A 22501-nucleotide genomic window follows, 5' to 3' on the forward strand; every position below is an offset into this window, starting at 1 on the left:
TTTGAGCGTGATGACGTATATGTATTGGCGCGCAAGGGACAAATTCAAAACTGCGCTGTTCCACAGAGGAACCGTTGCTAGCGATGTACACTAGCTAACATTTGCCGTCTCTGCCATCTAGTTATTTTTGTCGCAGCCAGTCTATTTCAGTTCTGAAGATTTACGGTGAGTGTTGTTTTGGAATTCACTTATTGATGCATTTTATTTTTAGCTGGTGAATACGTTAGCTGTATGGTCTAATTAGTGAATGTTAGTAACATTGTTACGCAGTACGAGAGTGCTGTCGCTACCAAACTAGCTATGGTTGAAACTCATGCATTATTTTAACGTTAGTTATGTTACCGAACGTTAAGGTGGCTAACTGTTAACCTATAAAACTTATTTTGCTGCCTTCTTAACTAACCTTACTGTTAGCTGCATTTTTGTTGAACAGCGTTCTGCGATTGTGGCTATTTGCTTGTAATGAACGCATTAGTTAGCCATTGGACTCGTTAGCTAACGTTATTCATAAACATAGCTAGTTAGATGTCCGTCCCCATGTTGACTTGTCTGTAACAATCGTAGCTATTTAGCTACGTTAGCTACAGTAATGCTAACGTAATTTACGGGCACTCGGCTAATTCATCGAATGTATCCCAAATTAGTTGGGGGTTTTTTCCGAAGTTGACGTTAAACTTACTCAGATGTTAACTAGCTTTTAACTTTTAACGTTATGACTAGTCTATAATGATTGGCTAACATTATTGATGTACTTAGACTAGCGTTAATTTCACAAGCCATTCAACTATTTGGCTAGATAGTCAAGTTGGCTAACGTTAATTGACTTACCGGCGTTAATATTAATCCAATCAAGCGATTTTTACCCTTACCTGCCATTTTATTTTATGTTGGATGCTGGCATCTTGTTACTTATTTCAAGCGTGTCGGTCATTGTCTATTGTTTTAAATCTCTCCTAGAGATGTGGGACTTCATTGTTCCAGTGTGTGTCAGTGATTTGGTGAAGACTGGGGGCATCAATCAGTACGTGGTCCAAGATGTTCTTTCCCCCAAACAGCTAGCTACACACCTCCACAGTAAGTAACAAGCTAGCGTCAGTGGTATAACGCTAGATGTACCGTTACCGCCCAGCGTTTGTCCTGTTGACATAAGCATTTTAACTGTCCATTAAAAACTCTTGTCTAGTTCCCATGGCTTTATTAAGTCAGTGGTACTTATGACTGGGGATGTATGTATGCATATGCTCTTGGATATGTGCCAATTGTGCCCGCTCCTTGCTTCAGGTTTCAGGGCTGCATTGCGGAGTCAGGGCCCACTGTGCATCCTGGAGCACTTTGACACTGCATACAGCGTCCTCAAGTCAGTATTCCCCTTGTTGGCCATTTAACAATAGAAAAATGTGCCGTGTGTATGCTGATTTATGATAGTCTTCCCTTCTAACAAAGTGCTTCATTTTGAACTTGAGAAAAAAAAGTTCATATTAGTTTAGTTGCCCTGTGATGAGACCTTGGCGAATGTGAGCTAATGTGCGAGTGCGAGGTTTTCCCAACCGACTGATTGGTGGGTAATCTTGGCGGTGTAGTGGAGATTGGCTGCTCTGCTGTAAGGGTCCACCTACAGTAAATGTAAATCTGCCCTCACACTCTTCCTCATTCCGAGACGTGAGGTGGAAGAGGGTGGAAATGACAAGTGTGTGTGTGTGTGTCAGGAGGCTGGGAAACTCGCAAACTGTCAGTGTGCCATGAACAAATTCTTTGGTAATCTGAGGGCATTCTGCCGAAATGTAAATGTACATTTCCCCCCCAATTTACATTATTGCACTGGTTTACACATGTATGGTTTTTGAAACGCGTTCTATGAGGATGTCTGATTGCTCCATCCCACAGGCTGTCCCAGTTAGCTAAAAAAGCCAGTTAGCCATACTCTTTAGTACGCCTTAGTTTTGAAGTTGGCATCAAAAACATGCTGATTGTTCGGTTTCCTGCAATTCTCCTAATGGTGAGCTGCTGTGGGAGGACTAAGGTCTATCTCTTTCACAGACATTTCCAGGCCGTGGATGTAGCTGTGAAAGAAGATACATTGGAGTTGCTTGTGCAAGGTCAGTCTGCAATCATGTCAATGTTTATATTTGTTTGCATTTAAGTAGATAAATGTGTGTGTGTGTTTAATGGCTCATTCTGGGCTAAATCTGTCTGTTCCCCTTCCCTTTATTCCCTGTGCAGTGGTCAATGGACTGTCGGTCTCTCTACCATCCCTCCTCCTCTCCACCACGCTCTCTGCAGTGGACCGAAAGCAGCAGCTCAATGCTGTTAAAATGGCTGCGTTTCTGCTCTGCAAGCTTTCAGAGCATCTGGAGAGCGACTCCTACAGGCAGAGCATTGTCACTGCACCTAGCAAGGTACGCCTTCACAGGTATTATGTGATGGGTGTCGTTTCTAATGAGCATCTTTCTCCAGAATGCCCTTGTATATAATCTCTTACTGGTTCTTCAGCCTGCCTATTCCTGTTTTGTACATTCTTTCTTTTCGCTGGGCCTGGGCCAGTCTGTGTTTGTTAATCTTTCTGGTAATTTCTATTGTAAAATGTTAAATGATTTGTACTATGCATCCATATGGGAAATGTTTTACCAATCCTAGCTTCCATAAGGCAGTGTAATTGTGCCCTTAGCATAGCAGAATTCACATGTGTATGAATGGCCATGTACAAATGGTAGTTTGAGCCAAGTCTGCCATGATCTTCCCTTTGAGGCAGTGGTCTTAAGCTGTTGAAGAGGAAAGCCGCTTGTTTTAATGAACTTTTGCTCAGTGATGAGATCAAGGCAAGTGTGAGCTGACTGGCCAAAAGGCTGAGTGCTCGGCCTCCTGATTGGTGGGTAATCTTGGTAGGGAAGTGGAGAATTGCTTCCCTGCTGTAAGGGCCCACCCACATTATACAAGCCCCGCCCCTAATGCTCCCCAGGAGAGACATGGGCGAGTTGGAGAGGGTGCTGACAGTGTGTGTGTGTGTGTGTGTGTGTGTGTGTATGAGTCAGGAGGCTGGGAGATGCTTGGCCTTGTTGACCAGTCTGCTGTGATCAGCTTCTTTGGTAATCTGAGGGCGTCTTACCCTGTCGTAGATCTGTAGATGCTTGTCCACAATGTGCGTTTGCGGTCGGGGGTTTTTTTTTTTTTTTTTTTTTTTGAAGCATTGGGTTTACACTTGATTGGGTGACTCTGCTCAGCAGAGTGCCTGGGATTGGTCTGTCTGCCTCCTGACCCTGCGGTCCTTGCTGCACTAATGCCCTTTACTCCGCTGTGTGCGCTGACGCTCAGGGTGGCAAGAAGGCCAGGCCAGGTGGAGAGGGTCAGATGCAGTGGGACTCCGAGAGGGCTCCAGTGCTGCAGGCCCTCACACAGCTGCTGCAGCTGGACATCAGGACCCTCTGGAGCCTGTCTCTGGTGGAGGAGGAGTTTGTCAGGTTAGAAAGTGTGCTCTGAGAATTCTCTTTCCTGCAGTTCTGTCGTTTACAGTAAGTAAAATGCAGATACGTGAATGGTTAGCTTCTTAGGGTAATGCATGCATTTTATTGGTACACTTGCTGTTATTTCAACTTATGGGGCTGTTACACATCCTTTAGTCTACAATCAGTAGGAGTTTGAGTGCCTATGTGGGAGGGATGAAACTCCCTGATTCCTACCCTATGGAAACTGCCTTGGACTTGTCGCATTGTTTCTGATTGGTTAATTTCATTGTCCATCAAAGTTTAGCTCCTGTCATATTCCTCTCCTCAGCTGGGCTTCCATTGGGCCCTGCTCGTCTAGCCTGACCGGCTGCTCACTGACCTCTCTCCCTCTGGTTCCTCAGCTGCGTGACGTGCTGCTGCTACAAGCTCCTGGAGAACCCCAGCATCAGCCTGGTGAAGTGCAAGCCCAGCCGTGATGCCATCATCCACCTGCTGGGCGTGATGGTGAAGAAGTACAACCATCTGCTCGGTCAGTGCGCCGTGCTCCAACAGGGCCCCGCGTCTTAGACAGCCGCGGGCGTGGGGGAGGTGGCGTCTCCTGGCCGGGGGGTGTGGGAGAGGTGGCGTCTCCTGCCCTCCTGACCCCCCTCCCTCTCTCTCTCACCAGGTGCCAGTGTGAAGGTGATCCTGCTGCTCCAGCACTTTGAGCAGCTGTCCTCTGTGTGCGCGCAGGCCGTGGCGGTATGGAGCACCGAGTACAGCGTCAAGGCCATTGTCGGCGAGGTCATGAGGTGTGTCTGTGTGTCTGTGTGTCTGTGTGTCTGTGTGTCTGTGTGTCTGTGTGTCTGTGTGTCTGTGTGTCTCTGTGTCTCTGTGTCTCTGTGTCTGTGTGTCTGTGTGTCTCTGTGTCTCTGTGTCTGTGAGATGGGCACCATGAACTTGTAGTCTTTCAGTCATGGTGTCTGCACGGTTTTCCAGTCTCTTGGTATATTTTTGAGCAGGGGGTGGGTAATTCCTGTCCTGGAGGGCCACTTACAGTACAGTAACTAAAACTTTGCTGTAGTCTGTGAAAGGAAGTGGCCGGTGACACCATGGGTTCGTGGGAGAGGACATGGAACAGATAATTGGACATTGTAAACTAGGTTGGGTATTGGATATGTACAGCCCCACTAGATGCCAAACCGATAAAATACAAAGGAAAAAATAAAGTTGTCTTGGCGGCACTAAACACATTCAGGCTGTATCTTTAGTTACTCCCTCCTGTGGCAGTAAGGCTCATCGTTCCCCTCCTCTGTGCAGAGAGATTGGTCAGAAGTCCAGTGAGGAGCTGAGTAGGGAGGGCTCGGGTGTGAAGGCCTTCTCCTCCTTCCTCTCTGAGCTCAGCACCCTGGTGCCCGACACCATGATCCTCAACATCAGCGTGCTGCTCACACACCTGGAGGGAGAGGTAACTGCCCTTCTGCTCTCACGTGTGTGTGTGTGTGTGTGTGTGTGTGTGTACATTCTCTTTCGGGTGCTGTGCAATTACATAATTCATTTGATATAAAAACATCTGTTCTTTGGAGTCTTTGTTTGTTGGTTTAGGGCAAATCCCTGTTACTGCAGATCTGCAGTCTTGTGCCAAATTAGAGTTAGAACGAAACCTACATCTGATTCTAGTTAGTATCACTTCATGGAGGTTGTTTGCTGTTGAGTGAGGTGTGCTTTAAGGGGCAGAGTGAACCTGCGGGACTGTATATCTCCAAGAACACGGTTGGTCAGTCCTAATGTAGAGCATGGGCTATGCCAGGGATCATCAAATCATGGTCCTTGAGGTCTGAGAACTGCTGGTGTTCCACCCTCCCTTTACCTGGCCAGTAGCACTAATTAGCCGTTAATTACCTGGGAGAAAGGGAACCAGGACTGTATCTGGATTTGAGGGTTTTGATCAGGTCCCTGGGCTATGCCTTTCTGTGACTGGCCAGTAACATGCAGACATAGGATGAAGCCAACTTTCGCCCATCAGGTTTGAGTTTGCTAGGGTTTCTCTGCTTACTGCTGTATTGGCTCCTCAGTTGTCAATGACAGGCTGTTACTCTCTCAGGCGTAACTCCTGTAGCACTGCAGTGTGTGTGTGTGTGTGTGTGTGTGTGTGTGTGTGTGTTCCACGGCCCTTGAGCTTCAGCTTGCGTGGATTCTGGTTGCCTGAAGTACCCACAGCTCGGCTAGAAAACGAATGGTTTTCTAAAACGAGTGTGTCCTCCTCTGTCAGAGCTACAGCATGCGCATAGCCGTGTGCGAGGTCCTGGGGGAGGTGCTGGTGCGGGTTCTGAGCGGAGACGGGCTGAACGATTCGGGCCGGGCCGACCGGGACCGCTTCCTGGACATCCTGCAGGAGCACCTCCACGACACCAACTCTCACGTGCGCGCCCGAGTGCTGCATGTGTACGCCCGCATCGTCAACAGCAAGGTGAGCCCCCGAAAGCCCCCCCGCGCTGTCCGCCCAGCCGCTTCTCCGTGTTATTAAAAGACGATCGAGGGTACGCCGTGGGAGGTGTGGAGGCATCGGAGATGAAACGCGGCGGGGACGAAGGCTGGCAGGCCGGGCTGCTCCCGGCGGAGGTGTGCTGCCGAGGATTCCCTGCTCCGTCCGTCTGACAGCCAGAGGATTGAGGGGGAGGGACAAGCCTGCCTGTAGGTTGGGGGAGGCTGCAGAAAGAGCCTCCTGGTGGATGTGGGGTCGGAGGGTGGAGGTGAGCTGGCAGGCGGGAGGAGATGAGCAGCAACCTGGCCACCTCTGCTGATCTGCTGGCTGGAGTGTTATGAGTAAACTGAAGTTAGAGCAGCACCAGCTTCTGCGATATGACATATAGAAATAAAAACCCGGTGATGAGACCAAGGCGAATGCGAGGCGGTTGGCTGAGAGGTCAGAGTCTCCCGCCTCCTGATTGGTGGGTAATCTTGGCAGGGCAGCGGAGATTTGCTGCTCTGCTGTAAGGGCCCACCTACAGTGAGGAAGCCCCGCCCCTCACACCTGCCTCCTGAGATTGAGGAGGAGCAGGGGTGAGGGTGGGGCCACAGTGAATGTGTGTATGTGTCGTGAGTGAGTGAGTCTGTCTGGTGTGTGTGTGTATGTGTTTATGTTGGGGGGCTGGGAGGCTCCCCTCTACAAGCAGTCAGTGACCTATGAGCGGCTTCTTTGGTAATCTGAGGGCTACAGTGTTTCACCAGAGCTCCGTTTCACAGCAGGATTTCGGAGTTACCTGGATAAGTAAACCAGGAAAAGCCCGGAAGCCTCCCGAATCTGGTACATGGACTGCAGTAGAGCTGCTCCGGGTTTCACGCAGCACAGTTAACCCTTAAAGCTTTTCTTTATCTGCTGCTGCTGAGGGTCAGTTGGTCTGAGACGTCTGGCTCAAGAAATAACATTTTGGTGGGTCCTGAATTGAATTGCTCCTTCTCCCCCTTGTTAAAGTGAATTGCTCATGGCATGTGTGTTCATCTCTCCTCTTGCCCCCCCCCCCCCCCAGGCTCTGCCCCTGTGCCGCTACAGCGAGGTCATGGGGCTGGCGGTGGGTCGCCTGCTGGACAAGTCCATCAACGTGTGCAAGAACGCCATCCAGCTCCTGGCAGCCTTCATCGCTCACAACCCCTACAGCTGCAAGGTAACGAACGGGCCCTCCCTGACACGTCCTCCGCCGTAATGAGCGCTGTGATGGGAATCGCGGGCGAAACGCGCGTGTGTTCTGTCTGCAGCTGAGCAGCGCTGATCTGAAGAAGCCCCTGGAGAAGGAGACAGCCCGGCTGAAGGAGCTGAGGGATAGGGGGAGAGAGAAGGCTCCAGGTAATTACCAGCCTGTCGGGACTCGTGGAGTTCACTGGCAGCTCGTGTCAGCCTGTCGCCTGTACAGCACCTGTCCTCCTCGGCCTGTCCTGTACCGCAGTCATCCTCATTCCCCTCATCTCCGTGTTCCTCGCACGGCTCTTTCTTTCTTTCCTCCGTCTTGCCTGCGGGTATTTGTTAGTGCGCTTGTTGCCTTGGATTTGTAGCCCTTTCTCTCTGTTTTGCCCGGTGATGAGACCAAGGCGAATGCGAGGCGGTTGGCTGAGAGGTCAGGGTCTCCCGCCTCCTGATTGGTGGGTAATCTTGGCAGGGCGGCGGAGATTTGCTGCTCTGCTGTAAGGGCCCACCTACAGTGAGGAAGCCCCGCCCCTCACACCTGCCTCCTGAGATTGAGGAGGAGTGGGGGTGGGGGGGGGCTGACAGTGTGTGTGTGTGTGTGTGTGTGTGCGTGCGTGTGTGTCGTGAGTGTCTGTCTGGTGTGTGTGTGTGTGTATGTGTTTATGTTGGGAGGCTGGGAGGCTCCCCTCTACAAGCAGTCAGTGACCTATGAGCGGCTTCTTTGGTAATCTGAGGGCGACAGAGCTCCGTTTCACAAAGTAGGATTACGCTAGCTGGGTACGTACCGAGAAACCCAGCTGTTTTTACTTCAGTGAATGTTCCAGTTTTGGAAGAGTTTAGCATTTTACTCCAACTTATCCAGCCAACTCTTTAATCCTGCTTCGTGTTATGCCCCCCCCAGGGCCCTGTTTCTCAAAGTAGGATTATGGAGTTGGCTCGAAGTGCACTAAGGAAAACCCAGAACCCTCCCAAATGTGGAACATTTAGAGATGTTTTGGGTTTTACCCAGTGCCGTTCTCCAGCTAACTCTGTGAATCCTGCTCTGTGAAATACCCCGCAGCCCAGTTTCTGATGTTCATGGCTGTGTGTTTGCACACGAGGCCCTGCACTGACCCTCTCCTCCCCAGTGGCGGTGATCGAGGCCGGGGAGCTGTGGGCAGCCATGGAGCCGGAGCTGCTGCTGACGGCCCGCGCGGAGCTGGAGCCCGCCAGCGAGGAGGAGGAGGGCGCAGAGCCCGAGGAGGGCCTGGGAGAGCTGCAGACGCAGGAGGACGACCGGGCCACAGCCGTGCAAATCGCGCAGTTCCTGAGGGTGAACAAGTACAGGTGTGTGTGTGTGTGTGTGTGTGTGTGTGTGTACATACGTGTACATACGTGCTGCAGTGTTTCCATTGGCACAGCCCATGACAAGAGGCCACATACATTTTCCCTGTGTGTGGTGTGTGTGTGTGGTGTGTGGTGTGTTTACTGTGTGCTCGCGTGTTCCCCATGCAGGCAGGCCGTACGTCTGTGCGTTCAGGCTCGCAAGGAGTTCCCCGAGTCTCCGCTCTTCTCCGCCCTCTCCTCGCCCTCCACAGAGTCCGTCATGGACACGCTGGCTCGTATCTTCAAAGGTGACGCTTCCCTGCTTCAGTGTGGCTCACTCCATCAGGCTGTGGGGTTGGCCCAGGAGCTCAGCCTGCTTCTACATTCGCTTCAGTGTAACTGAACAGAGAATATCTGTGATATTGTAGTGCAGGATGGGGTTTCCCAAACTGCTAAACCAAGGCCTCCTAAACCTGTGGCAAGAGGAACCCCACTTAAACAAAGTTCATGTGTAAATTGATGTAGGACTATCGTTTTAAAACCCAATTCAAATCTCTGGGCTTCCTGCTTCTGTGGGTCCCCAGCACTGTTGTGGATGAGGTCCTGCCTCACACTGCGCTAACGCTACTTCTTGGCTAGACGCACTTGGTTGTAAATGTCTTCCCAGCCCCTGAGATGTCTGTTTGCTTTTATCAGGCCAGGCAAACAATGTGTGTCCCCCTCTTGCAAACGGACCAAATTGGGGGGCCCCCTTGCCCCAAACCCAGAGTGCACTTCAGTGAGATTGTTCCTACTTTAGTTTGCACTTGGTTTGAACAAGCTGTATGAACCTTCAACCATAAGGCCTTTTAACTCGCTGTCAAATATAGTTCCCGTAGTGTAAAATCACTGTTTTACCCCCTTCACCCCTCAGGCCCAGAGCAGGAGGCCCCTCAGAAAGAGGAAGAGCAGGCTGTCGCCCCGCCGGAGGAGGAGAAGGGAGGAGAGAGGGATGAGGCAGAGGAGAGCGAGCTGAAGAAGCAGGAGATGCTGGTTCAGTACCTGAGGGACACGGAGAGCTTTGCGCTGCAAGTAGAGAAGGCCATCGCTGTCATCAACACCATGCTCTACTGGAAAACCACCACTGGTAAACACTCTGCCTCACTGCTTTTCAGTCTGTTAATGTAGGATGAGTTCACCATTGGCAGCCTGTTTCTCAGTGGCCAGTGGAATTATTTATTTTATTATTTTTTTGGTGTAATTTTGCACAGACAGTGCTATATAATTTGCTATATAATGAGCATGCTCATTGTCTCGAGGTTTGGCTAGGAGCTCTGACCTCTGCGTGTGTCTCTCTCTCTCAGTGGTGCAGGAGGCGGTGCAGTTCTGTGTGACGGTGTGTGAGTTCAGCGTGGCGAACGCGCTGTTGGGGGTGAGGCGGATGCTTCCGCTCGTCTGGTCCACCGACGCCGCAGTGAAGGAGGCCGTGGTGCAGGCCTACCGCCGGCTGTACCTCAACCCCCAGGGGGACACCACCAGGTCAGTGTGGGGGGGGGGGGGCACATTTCTCACTATGTTACGGACACCACCAGATCGGTCCTAACTCCTATCCTGTGGGCCACATCTCCCTAACGCAGGGGTCTCCAACCCTGGTCCTGGAGAGCTACTGGGTCTGCTGGTTTTTGTTTTCACCTTAAAATCAGCACCTGTTGAGACCCAGGTAATTAGGTGAGGTGAGTTAATTAATTAAATTAGAGCGGTTGATTATAGTTAATTGCAGGGTAAAAACGAAAACCAGCAGACCCAGTAGCTCTCCAGGACCAGGGTTGGAGACCACTGCCCTAACGCATGTGTGTGCCAAGTCACATTAACTCATCATGGCCACCACCAGGTCAGTGTGGGACCAAGACTGGCTTTAACTCGTATCGTGGACATCACCAGGGTTGTTTTTCACAAAAGAGGCGATTACTGAGGTGGTTAAAACCCCCGTACAGCTCTTTACTTCACTCCGTGTTCTAGATTGGGGAGCGTTCTTGGTTTTAGTGCAGCTATGCCTTGTCCCAACATCCCCCCTGGCCAGTGTTGGGCCCTGTTTCACCAACTCGTATCATAAACCCGCCGTGTCTCCGTGAGGTGAGGTGAGCGGAGCTACCGCCTCGTCTGTGCTGAGGGAGTGTTTGTTTTTCTCCTCCAGGGCCAAGGCGCAGACCCTGGTGGACAGTCTCTCAGAGCTGATGGTGGATGCCTCCATGGGGACCATCCAGTGTCTGGAGGAGATAGTGAGTGCCAGCCCACACTGCTGTGCCACTTTCAGCTGTTTTTTTTTATTTTATTTTATTGCTTCCCACTACATTGCTATTGCTGTTTTCACCCAGCTTCCTCTTCAAAGTCACACTAACAGGGAAACTGCTTGACTAATTTGAAATTACATGATACTGTTGTGACAAATAAGTGAAAATTTTGCAGTTGCCTAGCAATTTTTTTTAATGAGGCATACAATACCTCTGGTGTAATGGCCAACCCTTGTGCTGGAGATGGAACAAAAACATCAGAGACTATGAATTACATAAATGGATGAATTAGTTAATTACTGTGGGTAACTGAGTGTTTGAATTGATGTGTCCCACAGCTCTTGGTCATTTGCATTAAACTGGCATAGTTTGTGTAATTGGGAGAGTGCGGAGGGACCAGTGTGGCTCACCGCTGGGCAGTGTGGGGCTGACGCGTTTCTGCGCAATGCGCCCTCTGTCTGCAGGAGCTCACCCCCCACCCCCCCCAAACAGGTGCAGAAGTTCTTTGGGGTCCCTGTGCTAACCTCCTCTCTCTCTCTCTCTAGGTGCAGGAGTTCTTCGGGGGCGGCAGCAGCCTACAGGCCAGCGTGGTGCAGGTGTTGTGGGAGCGCTTCAGCGGGAAGCAGGAGAGCTCCGGCCTGCAGAGACGCGCTGCCGTCCTGCTGCTGGGCATGGCTGCGCGGTGAGACCATGCGTCCTGCGCGTCTCTCCTGCGCGTCTTCCCCCTGCGTCTCCCCCCTGCGCGTCTCCCCCCTGCGCGTCTCCCCTGCGCGTCTCCCCCTGCGCGTCTCCTGCTGTGCGATGGTCGTCCTCGTACTGCTTGTGGTACACCGTGTCGGTCTCGGTCCACATCTCCGGGCGTGCTCACTGGGGCTCTTGTGCCGTTTGACCTGTTTCAGGGCGGAGAGGGAGGTGGTGCTCGGCAACCTGGACACTTTGTGCTCCGTGGCGCTTGGGGAGAAAGTGACGGAGGACTTCCTATTGGCCAGAGACGCAGTCCTCACCATCTGCGGCATCACTGCGCACAGCAAGGTACACGTCTGCCGTCTCTTACGCCAACAGTCCGCAAACGCTCCTGCATGTGACGGGGCGCTCCTGTCGCTGGCGTATGCTGATGTGTTCTCCCTCTTGGTTGCAGCTGAATAAAGATGCTCCTCCATTCAGACTGCCTCAGGACCACCAGCTCTTCACCTGCCTCACCCAGGCCATCCAAGAAGGTAGGACGGCTGATCTCACTCAGTCTAGCCCGCTTTAAAGCTCAGGCACCGTCAATAAGTTATGGCCGTGCGGTCCTCCACGGCTGCTTGCCTGACGTGACTCCCTCCCTCCCTCTGCTGGCCAGGTGTGGTAATGGCTGACCCGCACTGGCAGAGCTTCATGGAGCAGGCAGTCCGGCTCATTTTCTTCCTGGCGGAGTCACCTGACCAGATCTGCTCCCACCTCCTTCAGCGCTGCGCTCGCCTGCTATTGGACCAGACCTCAGAGGGCGGGGAATGCGGCGAGGAGGGCCGCCAATCGCAGGGAGGGTCTCAGGGTGATGATGACGAGGGCGGACAAAGTAAGGATGCAGGCAAAGTCATTGGTGCTATTAGTGGTACTAGAGTAATTGGTGTAAAGACTCTAGTGCTTTTGCATAAAACTTGCATTCCTTCCGTTCTCTCCTGTGGGGGTGCAGTCGTGTGCTCCTGGGTTGGGTCTAATGTTCTCCTCTCCTCCCACAGTGAGCTGCGTCTCCCTGGCCCAGCTCCTGGCCCTGTGTGGCTCTGTGGCCTTCTGGCAGGTGTCTCACCTGGAGCGCAGTGTCAGCGTGGAGCTCCGCAGGAGGAGGGGAGAGAGGGAAGAGAGGGAGGCCGCTGGCCCCTCCAGCAAGGCCAAGGTATTTTTCCTACAGAGCCGTCTTATTGGGAATGACTTGCCAGTCCTTGTTTCCATAGCACATAGTCAAACTTCAACCATTAATCTGGTAAAGATTTTATATGTAGCCCCCCACACTGACCTGGTGGTGTCCCTTCCCCACTTGAGCTATGAGCATTTTCCACTTGTTACTCTAGCTCCCCTCATCTTTTGACCAATATCTTGTCCTCCATAAATACCCTAACCCATCTTGCCCCTTCCCTGAACTGCCCTTTACTGCTCTATCTCTCTGCTCTGTGTTATGCTGTTGAGTTGGTTGATTTTTCTTTGTTGCCATTTGTGTGGTGCGAGGCTCTTTAAAAATACCCTCTTACAGTTTGATTGGACAAAAATCTGGTTTTTGTGTGAACCTCTGAAGTTCTTAGTTGCGCTCTGCCTCACCTGCTTTATTGTGATTCGCTCCACCTACAGCAGGCGTCCAATGAGACCATCGAGGAGGAGCTGGGATTGGTGGGTGCCTCTGCAGACGACACCGAAGCGGAGCTAATCCGCAAGATCTGTGAGACAGAATTATTAGCTGGTGAGTTTCATTCTCAGGTTCACGCAGTGCCCCGCAGCCCTTGTATGTATATTCAGGATTTGTGTGTTGGTTTTCGGTTGGTTTTACATTGAGGTGAAATATTAACTGCCCCCCCCCCCCCCCCCATCCAGAGGAGAACCTGCTGAGCTCCTTCCTGCCCCTGCTGGTGAGGGTGTGCAGCTCCCCCGGCCGCTACGCCCACCCCCAGCTCTGCACCTCCGCCTGCCTGGCCCTGGCCCAGTTCATGATGATCAGGTGACCGCCAGCCCCGGCCTCCGCTCAGCCTTCCTGTCCGCCCCATGCACCTGCTCTCCAGCTCCCCTCACTCTGGGCCTTTTTACTACTGCCTGGATGAGTTTCCACTTAAACTTCTTTGGGAATTGTTCCTTTTGGTCTTCTCCCAGCCTGCGAATGAGGCCTTCACTGTTTTTTAATCCTTAGAACCAGCAGCAGTGCATGGTTCTCAGGATTAGTGAAACTCAATGTGTGTGTGTGTGCTATAAAGCCACTCAGGATGCTAACGGTTGCGTCTCCCTCCGCCCCTGGGTGTGTGACTAGCGCTGATGCTAACGGCTGCGTCTCTCTGCCCCTGGGTGTGTGACTAGCGCTGATGCTAACGGCTGTGTCTCCCTCCGCCCCTGCTTGTGTGACTAGCGCTGATGCTAACGGCTGCGTCTCTCTCCGCCCCTGGGTGTGTGACTAGCGCTGATGCTAACGGCTGCGTCTCTCTGCCCCTGGGTGTGTGACTAGCGCTGATGCTAACGGCTGCGTCTCTCTGCCCCTGGGTGTGTGACTAGCGCTGATGCTAACGGCTGCGTCTCTCTCCACCCCTGGGTGTGTGACTAGCGCTGATGCTAACGGCTGCGTCTCTCTGCCCCTGGGTGTGTGTCTAGCGCTGATGCTAACGGCTGCATCTCTCAGCCCCTCTGTGTGTCACCTAGCGCTGATGCTAACGGCTGCGTCTCTCTCCACCCCTGGGTGTGTGACTAGCGCTGATGCTAACGGCTGCGTCTCTCTGCCCCTGGGTGTGTGTCTAGCGCTGATGCTAACGGCTGCGTCTCTCCGCCCCTGGGTGTGTGATTAGCACTGATGCTAACGGCTGCGTCTCTCTCTCCGCCCCTGGGTGTGTGGCTAGCGCTGATGCTAACGGCTGCGTCTCTCTCTCTCAGCCCCTCTGTGTGTGAGGAGAACATCAGGCTGCTCTTCACGGTGCTGGAGAGGTCCTCTCTGCCTGTGGTCAGAGCCAACACCATCATCGCCCTGGGAGACCTCACCGTGCGTTTTCCCAACATCCTCGAACCCTGGACTCAGAACCTCTACGCCAGGTAACACGCTAACATTCACTAAAGTGTTTTTTATAAATTTATTAGATCATTCTCCTACATTAGCATGGTAATCGATTCGCATGATCAACAGGTCTTGGTACCAAAAAAAAGAAAGTTGCCATAATGTCTCAGTGCCAAGTCAATGCAGTGGTCATTTTAAATTTGAATTGGAGAATCTGAATCTTGGCGGCACGGATGGTGCAGTGGGTAGCACTGCTGCCTCACAGCAAGGAGGTCCTGGGTTCGAATCCCCGTCGGCCAGGGCCTCTCTGTGCGGAGTTTGCATGTTCTCCCCGTGTCTGCGTGGGTTTCCTCCGGGTACTCCGGTTTCCTCCCACAGTCCAAAGACATGCAGGTTAGGCTGATCGGAGAGTCTAAATTGCCCGTAGGTATGAGTGTGTGAGTGAATGGTGTGTGTGCCCTGCGATGGACTGGCGACCTGTCCAGGGCGTATCCCTGCCTTTCGCCCAATGTATGCTGGGATAGGCTCCAGCCCCTGTTCAGGATAAGCGGGTTAAGATAATGGATGGATGGATGGAATCTGAATCCTCTTCATGGAGCTCCCCCTGTCTGAAGGAGTGAATGTGTGTCCTTGTGCACACCTTGGTTGTGAGCCTGCTGAGGTCTAGCCAGAGGACCGCTGCTGTGTTTGAGCGGCCAGCGAGGCGTTTTGAGCAGCGGCAGGAGTGGGGACCCTCAGGAGACCCTACACTTCATTTTAATTTTTTTATTTTTTTTGGGGGGGGCGGGGGGCGTTGGAACTGTCCCATATGAGCACGCACTCAAACGAAAACGCTGAAAGCGCTGCCATCCTGCAGGTTGTGGGAGCAGAGCCCAGTGTCTGCATCACATACCCATGCCCGTCTTCTGTCACCCGCATTCAGACTCGACTTGGCATAAAATCTTGGTGTGAATCTGAGTGCGAAGTGTCGGAAAACTGCAGGGTGAGCCCCTCCGTTGTCTGCAGTGTCTTTTGGAGAAAATGCGACAATTGCTTTAACAAAATACTGTAGTCCTACAAATTAAGTACGAATGTGTCCCTTGTCTCCGTTACTATATTGTGTGTAGCTTGCAGTCGTGCCCGGAGCATTCTGGGAATGATGCGTATGCAGTGTAACGCAGTCGTGTGCTTCCCCCTCCTCCTTGCTCCAGTTGTTCATTAGTCTGCTTGGCCTCTGCTCGGGCAGCATGCAGAGGGGTTATTTCAGGTGATGTCAGGTGAACGTGAACAGAGCCAGCCCGAGAGCCCCTGGCAACACGCCGCACAGATACTAAATCTGATCACACTGGGAGATATTAATACTGACAGTGAGGAGCTCTCACCCTCCCCTGCCCACGGTTACCTGCGGTGTGGTCGTTCTGCTCAGCCTCTGAACTGACTGATCTGAATCCCTCAGGATCCAAGTCCTGCTGCAGGGCTCACCTCTAAAGGCTGGCCTGTTTATTAAGCGCTGGAGGGAAATGCACACAGTCGCTGGTGAATGTGGTGTGAGCCATTATGTAGGGCATAATGCCCAACCCCCCAGAGATCTGCGGTCCTGTAGGATTTTCACCTCAACCCTGAAAAATTGTGTTGCTGATTGATAGAATTGAGTGAACCTACAGGATGGTGGATCTCCAGGAATGGGGTTGGGCAGCTGTGTAGGGGAGCAACTTTGTGTGTGTGTGTGTGTGTGTGTGCAGTTGTGTGTGTGTGTGTGTGCAGTTGTAGGTGTGTGTGTGTGCGTGCAGTTGTGTGTGTGTGTGTGTGTGCGTGCAGTTGTAGGTGTGTGTGTGCGTGCAGTTGTAGGTGTGTGTGTGTGTGTGCAGTTGTAGGTGTGCGTGTGTGTATGCAGTTGTGTGTGTGTGTGTGCAGTTGTAGGTGTGTGTGTGTGTGTGTGTGTGTGTGCGTGCAGTTGTAGGGGTGTGTGTGCAGTAAGGCTCTGTCCTGTGCCCAGGCTCAGTGACGAGAGCTCGTCCGTCAGGCAGACTGCAGTGACGGTGCTGACTCAGCTGGTGCTGAAGGACGTTCTGAAGGTCAAAGGGCAGGTGAGCGAGGTGGCCATTCTGCTCATCGATGCCCAGCCCCACATCGCCAGCCTGGCCCTCAACTTCTTCAACGAGCTCGCCAGCAAGGTAGGCCCCGCCGCCCTGTCAGCCTCTTCCGTCTGCCTGCGGGCAGGGAGTAAATACTGCCTCTAGCGCAGGGCTGCCCGACCCTGTTCCTGCTGATCTACCGTCCTGTAGTTTTCATTTCAACCATATATTGGCGCACCTGGTTGTTCTGCAGGGGTGCCTTTAGTTTCTGGGGTAAGAGCGGTCGCCTGGCTGTTGGAGGGTTGCCAGGGTGTTTCGGTGTCTCTGAGCCAGATGCCCAATCCCTAATTACCTGACGAGCTGGTTGGTGACTTGCAAGGCAGCCAGTCACCGTTAGCGAGTGTGTGAATGGGTGAATGAGGCATTACTTAAGCTCTATGGTTAAAAGCGCTATCGAATACTAATGAACAGCTCCTCAAGATCTATAGGTGTTGAATGAAGTGTGCTTGGTTAGGGTTTCAGTAACCTACGGGATGGTAGGCTGCCAGGCAGAGCCCTGCCGTAATGTACCAGCATATAGCGCAATACATGGGGTCAGAATAGTCGTTATCTCACGGAAACAAAATTACAGCTTGAGTTGAATCATGCTGGTCATTTGTTCTTCCAAGTGATTGTATCAAGCTGTACGCGTGTAGTGGTCATGCAGTAATTGCTGTAATTACACCGCTGTACAATGTGGGACCTCTGTGCCATTTAAGGTTCCGTGCGGTTGTTTGTGTTATAATAATGGGTTAGTATGGGGGCGTCTGGCTAATTATTATCCGTTTTGTAACATTTCATAGAGGGGTCATGTCTCGTGAGGGTACTTCAGGTGGGAAGGACTGTCTAAAAGGAAAATTGTGTTATTGGTAGTACAATAGAATGATTCATTCCACAAACTAAATGCAACAGAAAATCATTTTAATAAATTGTACCAGTGCATACACGTTGGTAGGCTTTTTTGTTTTTAATGTAGTTGGATTAAATTGATTCCATTAGATCCCCCCCCCCCCAGAATTGGAGAACCAAGCCGGTGATTGAAAATTCAATTAATTGACAAAATGACTTTCCACAAATACCTATCCTGTGACACCCAGATTAGCCTTTGCCTGTTTCACCCTTAGCCTGTGTTTCCCACCAGCTTTTGCTTGGATAGAGGGCAGATCATCTGAGGGCCTGTACTATTCTCACTAAGTATTATATACTTTTGTTCTTGCAGGACAATGCCATCTACAACCTGCTCCCTGACATCATCAGTCGTCTGTCCGACCCTGAACGAGGGATGAAGGAGGAAGACTTTCACACCATTATGAAGTGAGGGGCCTTTGTGCTGTGCAGCCCAGTCTGGCCCGTTGGCCCCCCGGAGGCCGAGGGCCCCAGCCCCGTTGGCTTAGCTTGGTGTGCAGTTGATTGACAGCGGTGTCTTCTGATGGTCAAAACCCTTCCTTCTCTCACAGGCAACTCTTCTCCTACATCACCAAAGAGAAGCAGACCGAGAGCCTGGTGGAGAAGCTCTGTCAGAGATTCAGGACCGCAAAGTGAGTGAACAAACGTGGCCCCCCCCCCCCCCTCTCCCTCGCTCCTCCCGGGGTGCGTCTCTCGCCGTTTCCTCCGCCGATTCGATGATGCACATTCTGCGGTCACGGCTCTCCCCTGCCTTCCCGCGCTCGTGACTGCAGGCGGCGCGGCTGTTCTAATCCCCGCGCAGCGGAGAAATGGGTCAACGACGCCGTTGACGTGCCGTGACTGTTCCGACACCCACCTCCGCTCCTCGACGCGCTCCCGCGGTGCCAGGCTTAATTGCTGTGATGGGAACACTAGTGCTGCCAGTCCTTAAAATGTACACAATTTCACCCTCGGAGGGGGGGATGCGTCCGTGTTCCCTGTCTGTCTGTGGTGTGACTCCCCCTCTCTCCTGTGCCGTGCCTCAGGACGGAGAGGCAGTGGTGCGACCTGGCCGTGTCGCTCTCCCTGCTGTCCATGTGCGAGCGCGGGTTCAAGCGGCTGCAGGAGTGCTGGGAGTGCTACAGCGACAAGCTGACGGAGCCGGGCGTGTACCAGCCCCTGCTGTCGGTCGCCGCGCGGGTGCGCCGCGGGGCCAAGCCTCAGCTCAAGGTACCGGCGCGTGGGCGTTCTTCCACATCCCCCCCCCCCCTCGTCAAACTGCGCCAGGGCTCCTTGGGCCTTTCTTTCTTTCTTTTTTTTTTTAAATGTCAAATCTGTAACCGTGACTCAGCCCCGCGTTGTGTCATAACGTTCAAAGTAAAATGACGTGTTTCGGTTCGCCGCTCTGCGGTGGTTTTCTGTTCGAGCCCCGGCTGCTGCCGGCCTTTCTCAGCGACTGCGGGGTCTTAACGCCCCCCCCCCTGCCCTCTCTCAGGCCCAGGTGGAGGACTTTGAGAAGAAGCTGACTGCCGTCCACACTAAAGGGCTGGAGAACATCGAGAGCGGCGAGATGGAGGAGGGGAGGGAGGGAGAGGAGGCGGAGAGCGTCTGTACTCCCCGGCCTCTGAGCAAACCCGCCCGCAGGACCACACGAGGTAGGGTTTGTGCTCCTCAGGACCTGTAACTCAGTGAGTTCTCGGGGCTTGTGCTCCTCAGGACCTGTAACTCAGTGAGTTCTCGGGGCTCGTGCTCCTCAGGACCTGTAACTCAGTGAGTTCTTGGGGTTTGTGCTCCTCAGGACCTGTAACTCAGTGAGTTCTCGGGGCTCGTGCTCCTCAGGACCTGTAACTCAGTGACTTCTCGGGGCTCGTGCTTCTCAGGACCTGTAACTCAGTGAGTTCTCGGGGTTTGTGCTCCTCAGGACCTGTAACTCAGTGAGTTCTCGGGGTTTGTGCTCCTCAGGACCTGTAACTCAGTGACTTCTCGGGGTTTGTGCTCCTCAGGACCTGTAACTCAGTGAGTTCTCGGGGTTTGTGCTCCTCAGGACCTGTAACTCAGTGAGTTTCTCGGGGCTCGTGTGACTTGGTCCATATGATGTCACAACATGCAGTGGGGAGATGCTCCTCATGCACTGCTGGTGCTGTCACTGAGTCAGAATGTTATGCTTAAAGTTGTGGAATGTGAGTCAGCTCTTAAAGCTGTACAGAGACTGGCTCTGGGCTCTGAAATATTGTACACAACTACACTGCAACAAAAGTACCATGATATACACTTAGGTATTGATTAGACTTATTTTACAACACTCATTACTACACTTGTAATGTGTGGGCATGTGTTACTGTCTGCTTCAACCAGTCTGGCCATTCTCCTGATCTCCTCATTAACAAGGCTAGTGCTCCCTGGATTTTCTGTTTTTCGCACCATTCTCTGCAAACTCTGGAGACTGTTGTGCATGAATCCCAGAAGATCAGCAGTTTCTGAGATACTCAAACCAACCTGTCTGTCACCAACAATCATTCCAAGTCGCTTGGATCACATTCCTTCCCCGTTCTCACATTTTGGTCTAAAACCGTCGGACCTCAAACACATCTGCATGCTTTTATGCATTTAGTTGCTGCCACTTTAACAAGCTGGTGTACAAGTGAACCTAAAGTGGTCGGTGTATGGTGGTCACATCACACATTCTATCAATTTCTATGATGCGCACACTCTTATCACTTCACTTTGTGAGAACCTGCGTGTGAAAAATGTGACATTACTTTCACATGGTAATGATGTGCCGGCCTCGTGTCTTTCAGCTAAAGGTAGAAACTCCACCTGCCAGGACAGCGACTTTGCGACCCCTAAAACCTGTCGTAGGCCTAAGAAAACGCGCATGGTCTTCAGCAGTGATGAGGAGGATGAGGAAGGTGAGACTGCCCTGATCCGCTCTTTCCGTAGACGGTTGTGGGTTCTGACAGCTACTGAGTTTTGGCTTGACGTTGTTCCCCTCTCTCCTTCAGACGCTGTCATGGCTGAGAACGAGACTCCCAAGGTGACCACGCCCATCGCCCGTTCATCTCGACGGACTCGGCTCCGACACTGATCTCGTTTTGTCCTGATCGCCCCTCTTTCCCCCTCCCTCTTCTTACCTGCTTTCTTACTTTGTATAAATGTTTTTTTTTTTTTGTATGTTTGTATTGACCTGTCTTGCCTTTCTCAATTTCATGTTTTCCAGTGTGTTTATTATCTAAGAATTATCACACTTTTACCTAAGCAGTTAAATTATGATTGGACAGAATCAAATTTTTTAAAATAAAGATTTTGTATAAACTAATTTGTTTGTTTTGTTTGTTTCCTCTTACTTCATTTTTTTTTTTTTTTACACCAATCAATGATTGACCAGATCTGATGTTACAAAGCCAGCTTTGACCTTTGATTTTTTTATTATACAATTAAATGCATGTATTGTAAGTTTGGCATACTTGCAAAGAATAGTATTTTACTGCAAACTACAGCAGTGGTTCACTGGGTTGAGAGGGTTTGAGGTCGGTTGCAAGACAAGTGACAAAAATAACTTCCTAATGCACTTTGCTTTGACCTTCACACCAGTCAGGTTTTTTGAGCAGCAGTGTTAATGAAGATATTTTAAACTTTCACATCTGTGCCTGAATCGAAATCATACTGCATTTAAAGGCAAACTCACAGAAAATGTATGTCCTCAACTGGTTCATGCTGGGATGTTTGACACCTCACAATTAGTACGATCATTTTCTCAAATATTGAGTACAGAAAACCGTGTCTACATCACATGTCATTTGGCTGACTCTTAGCCAGACTGACGCACAGTTGATTAGGCAAAGCAGGAGACCATCTTCCCCTGGAGCCATGCAGGGTTAAGGGCCTTGCTCAAGGGCCCAACGGCTGTGTGGATCTTATTGTGGCTACACCGGGGATCAAACCTGTGACCTTAACCAGGCCCACCTGCTTATTTATATAACTATGAAATTATATTCCTTTTATAAATGGGTCCCCTGGTGTATAGTATTAAACAAAGTCTGTGCACGCTGCCCCCTGCTGGAAATTTCACTCACCGGGGATTGCACCCGTGTTGCCCTCCGCTGAGCCTGCAGGACTACAATCTGTCCCATTCTGAGACCACAATGTCAGCCTTTTATATTCATGTGCCAGGATCCAGCGGTCCCTTCCTCGTCGCCTGCTGAACCCAGCTCTTCGCTCAGGTTCTGGCTGTTGCCCATCTGGACTGCTGCCACTCCCTGTGTCCGCTGCGTGGTTCTCCCTGCTGTTGCCGTCAGACCTCCGCACCTTTCCCAGAATGATGCTGCCGGCCTGATCAACTGACCTCCGGGCTCATTCACATCGCCCTGTGATGGCTCACATCAAATGGGCTAGCACTAAGGCGGCAATCGGTCCGCTAGAGACCGCTCGTCCTTCACAAACCGTCAGGCCCTTACACGCCACCCAGTAGGGTGCAGGTATCCTGCTCGCCCAGTCTGTGAAATGGGGGCCGCGTCTGCCATGTCTTTCATGAATTTTCTTTTCGCTACCAAAAACTAATTATGCAGGCCTTCTTAAGTCTTGAGCTTCAGTATGCCTGTGTCTAAGATTGAGACTTCTCGCTCTGGGAAAGCGCATCTGCTAAGTAACAAACCTAACGCTGTCTGATCAGGTTACATGAACAAGTGTCGCCTCCTGAGTGAGATGTCTGACTGATATGGTGGTAAACGATGAAACCGCTTCACGCGCAGGCTGAATTTGTTGAAGGAATTGCATCCCTTTTTTTATACCTTTCCTAGGGATTATACATCTACAGCTCGCACCCCCTTGCATGTGTTACATAAGGCCAGATGCACCGACTCAAACTGTTATGCTGTGTTCAGCATGCCAGTGATCTGATTGGATCATTTCAAGAGGACTTTATGGTTCTAAATATAAAGTGAGCAGAAATTGCTTGACGGAACATGCCTGATGAGAGGAAGCGGGTAAATGTTTTAAAAGGACGGTTACCGCTTCGCTTTGCTGGCCTCGATATCTCCGTATTGGTAAAAACAAGGCCACTGAATGTCCACGCTGTATTTGCAAGCTATTCGCAAAGGAAAGTGAAATTTATAACCTGCAAACATGTT

General features: G+C 51.5%; 1 protein-coding gene and 4 non-coding genes across 5 annotated transcripts; all 5 read left to right on the forward strand.

The window, feature by feature from the left end:
* The first annotated feature begins 30 nt into the window (after nucleotides 1-30).
* On the forward strand, nucleotides 31-20691 carry ncapd2 (non-SMC condensin I complex, subunit D2). The gene is made up of 32 exons (XM_061244326.1): nucleotides 31-165; nucleotides 958-1074; nucleotides 1282-1357; nucleotides 2038-2096; nucleotides 2221-2396; nucleotides 3310-3455; nucleotides 3842-3969; nucleotides 4108-4231; nucleotides 4740-4887; nucleotides 5692-5889; nucleotides 6950-7084; nucleotides 7176-7263; nucleotides 8229-8427; nucleotides 8596-8714; nucleotides 9320-9532; nucleotides 9750-9924; nucleotides 10580-10664; nucleotides 11222-11358; nucleotides 11576-11708; nucleotides 11815-11893; nucleotides 12019-12234; nucleotides 12398-12552; nucleotides 13002-13110; nucleotides 13242-13365; nucleotides 14280-14435; nucleotides 16373-16550; nucleotides 17710-17804; nucleotides 17948-18028; nucleotides 18422-18605; nucleotides 18871-19030; nucleotides 20174-20284; nucleotides 20378-20691. The coding sequence occupies exons 2-32, from the start codon at nucleotides 960-962 to the stop codon at nucleotides 20458-20460; spliced, it is 4185 nt and encodes a 1394-aa protein (XP_061100310.1). The 5' UTR covers nucleotides 31-165; nucleotides 958-959; the 3' UTR covers nucleotides 20461-20691.
* Nucleotides 1490-1769, forward strand: LOC133110710 (small nucleolar RNA U85). Its single transcript, XR_009704897.1, has one exon. It is a non-coding gene; the product is annotated as a small nucleolar RNA U85 (small nucleolar RNA).
* LOC133110700 (small nucleolar RNA U85) lies at nucleotides 2798-3097 on the forward strand. Its single transcript, XR_009704895.1, has one exon. It is a non-coding gene; the product is annotated as a small nucleolar RNA U85 (small nucleolar RNA).
* LOC133110705 (small nucleolar RNA U85) lies at nucleotides 6301-6635 on the forward strand. The gene has a single exon (XR_009704896.1). It is a non-coding gene; the product is annotated as a small nucleolar RNA U85 (small nucleolar RNA).
* LOC133110713 (small nucleolar RNA U85) lies at nucleotides 7487-7839 on the forward strand. Its single transcript, XR_009704903.1, has one exon. It is a non-coding gene; the product is annotated as a small nucleolar RNA U85 (small nucleolar RNA).
* Nucleotides 20692-22501: the final 1810 nt, after the last annotated feature.

This window comes from Conger conger, chromosome 1 (assembly GCF_963514075.1).
Source record: "Conger conger chromosome 1, fConCon1.1, whole genome shotgun sequence".
Lineage (NCBI taxonomy): Eukaryota > Metazoa > Chordata > Actinopteri > Anguilliformes > Congridae > Conger > Conger conger.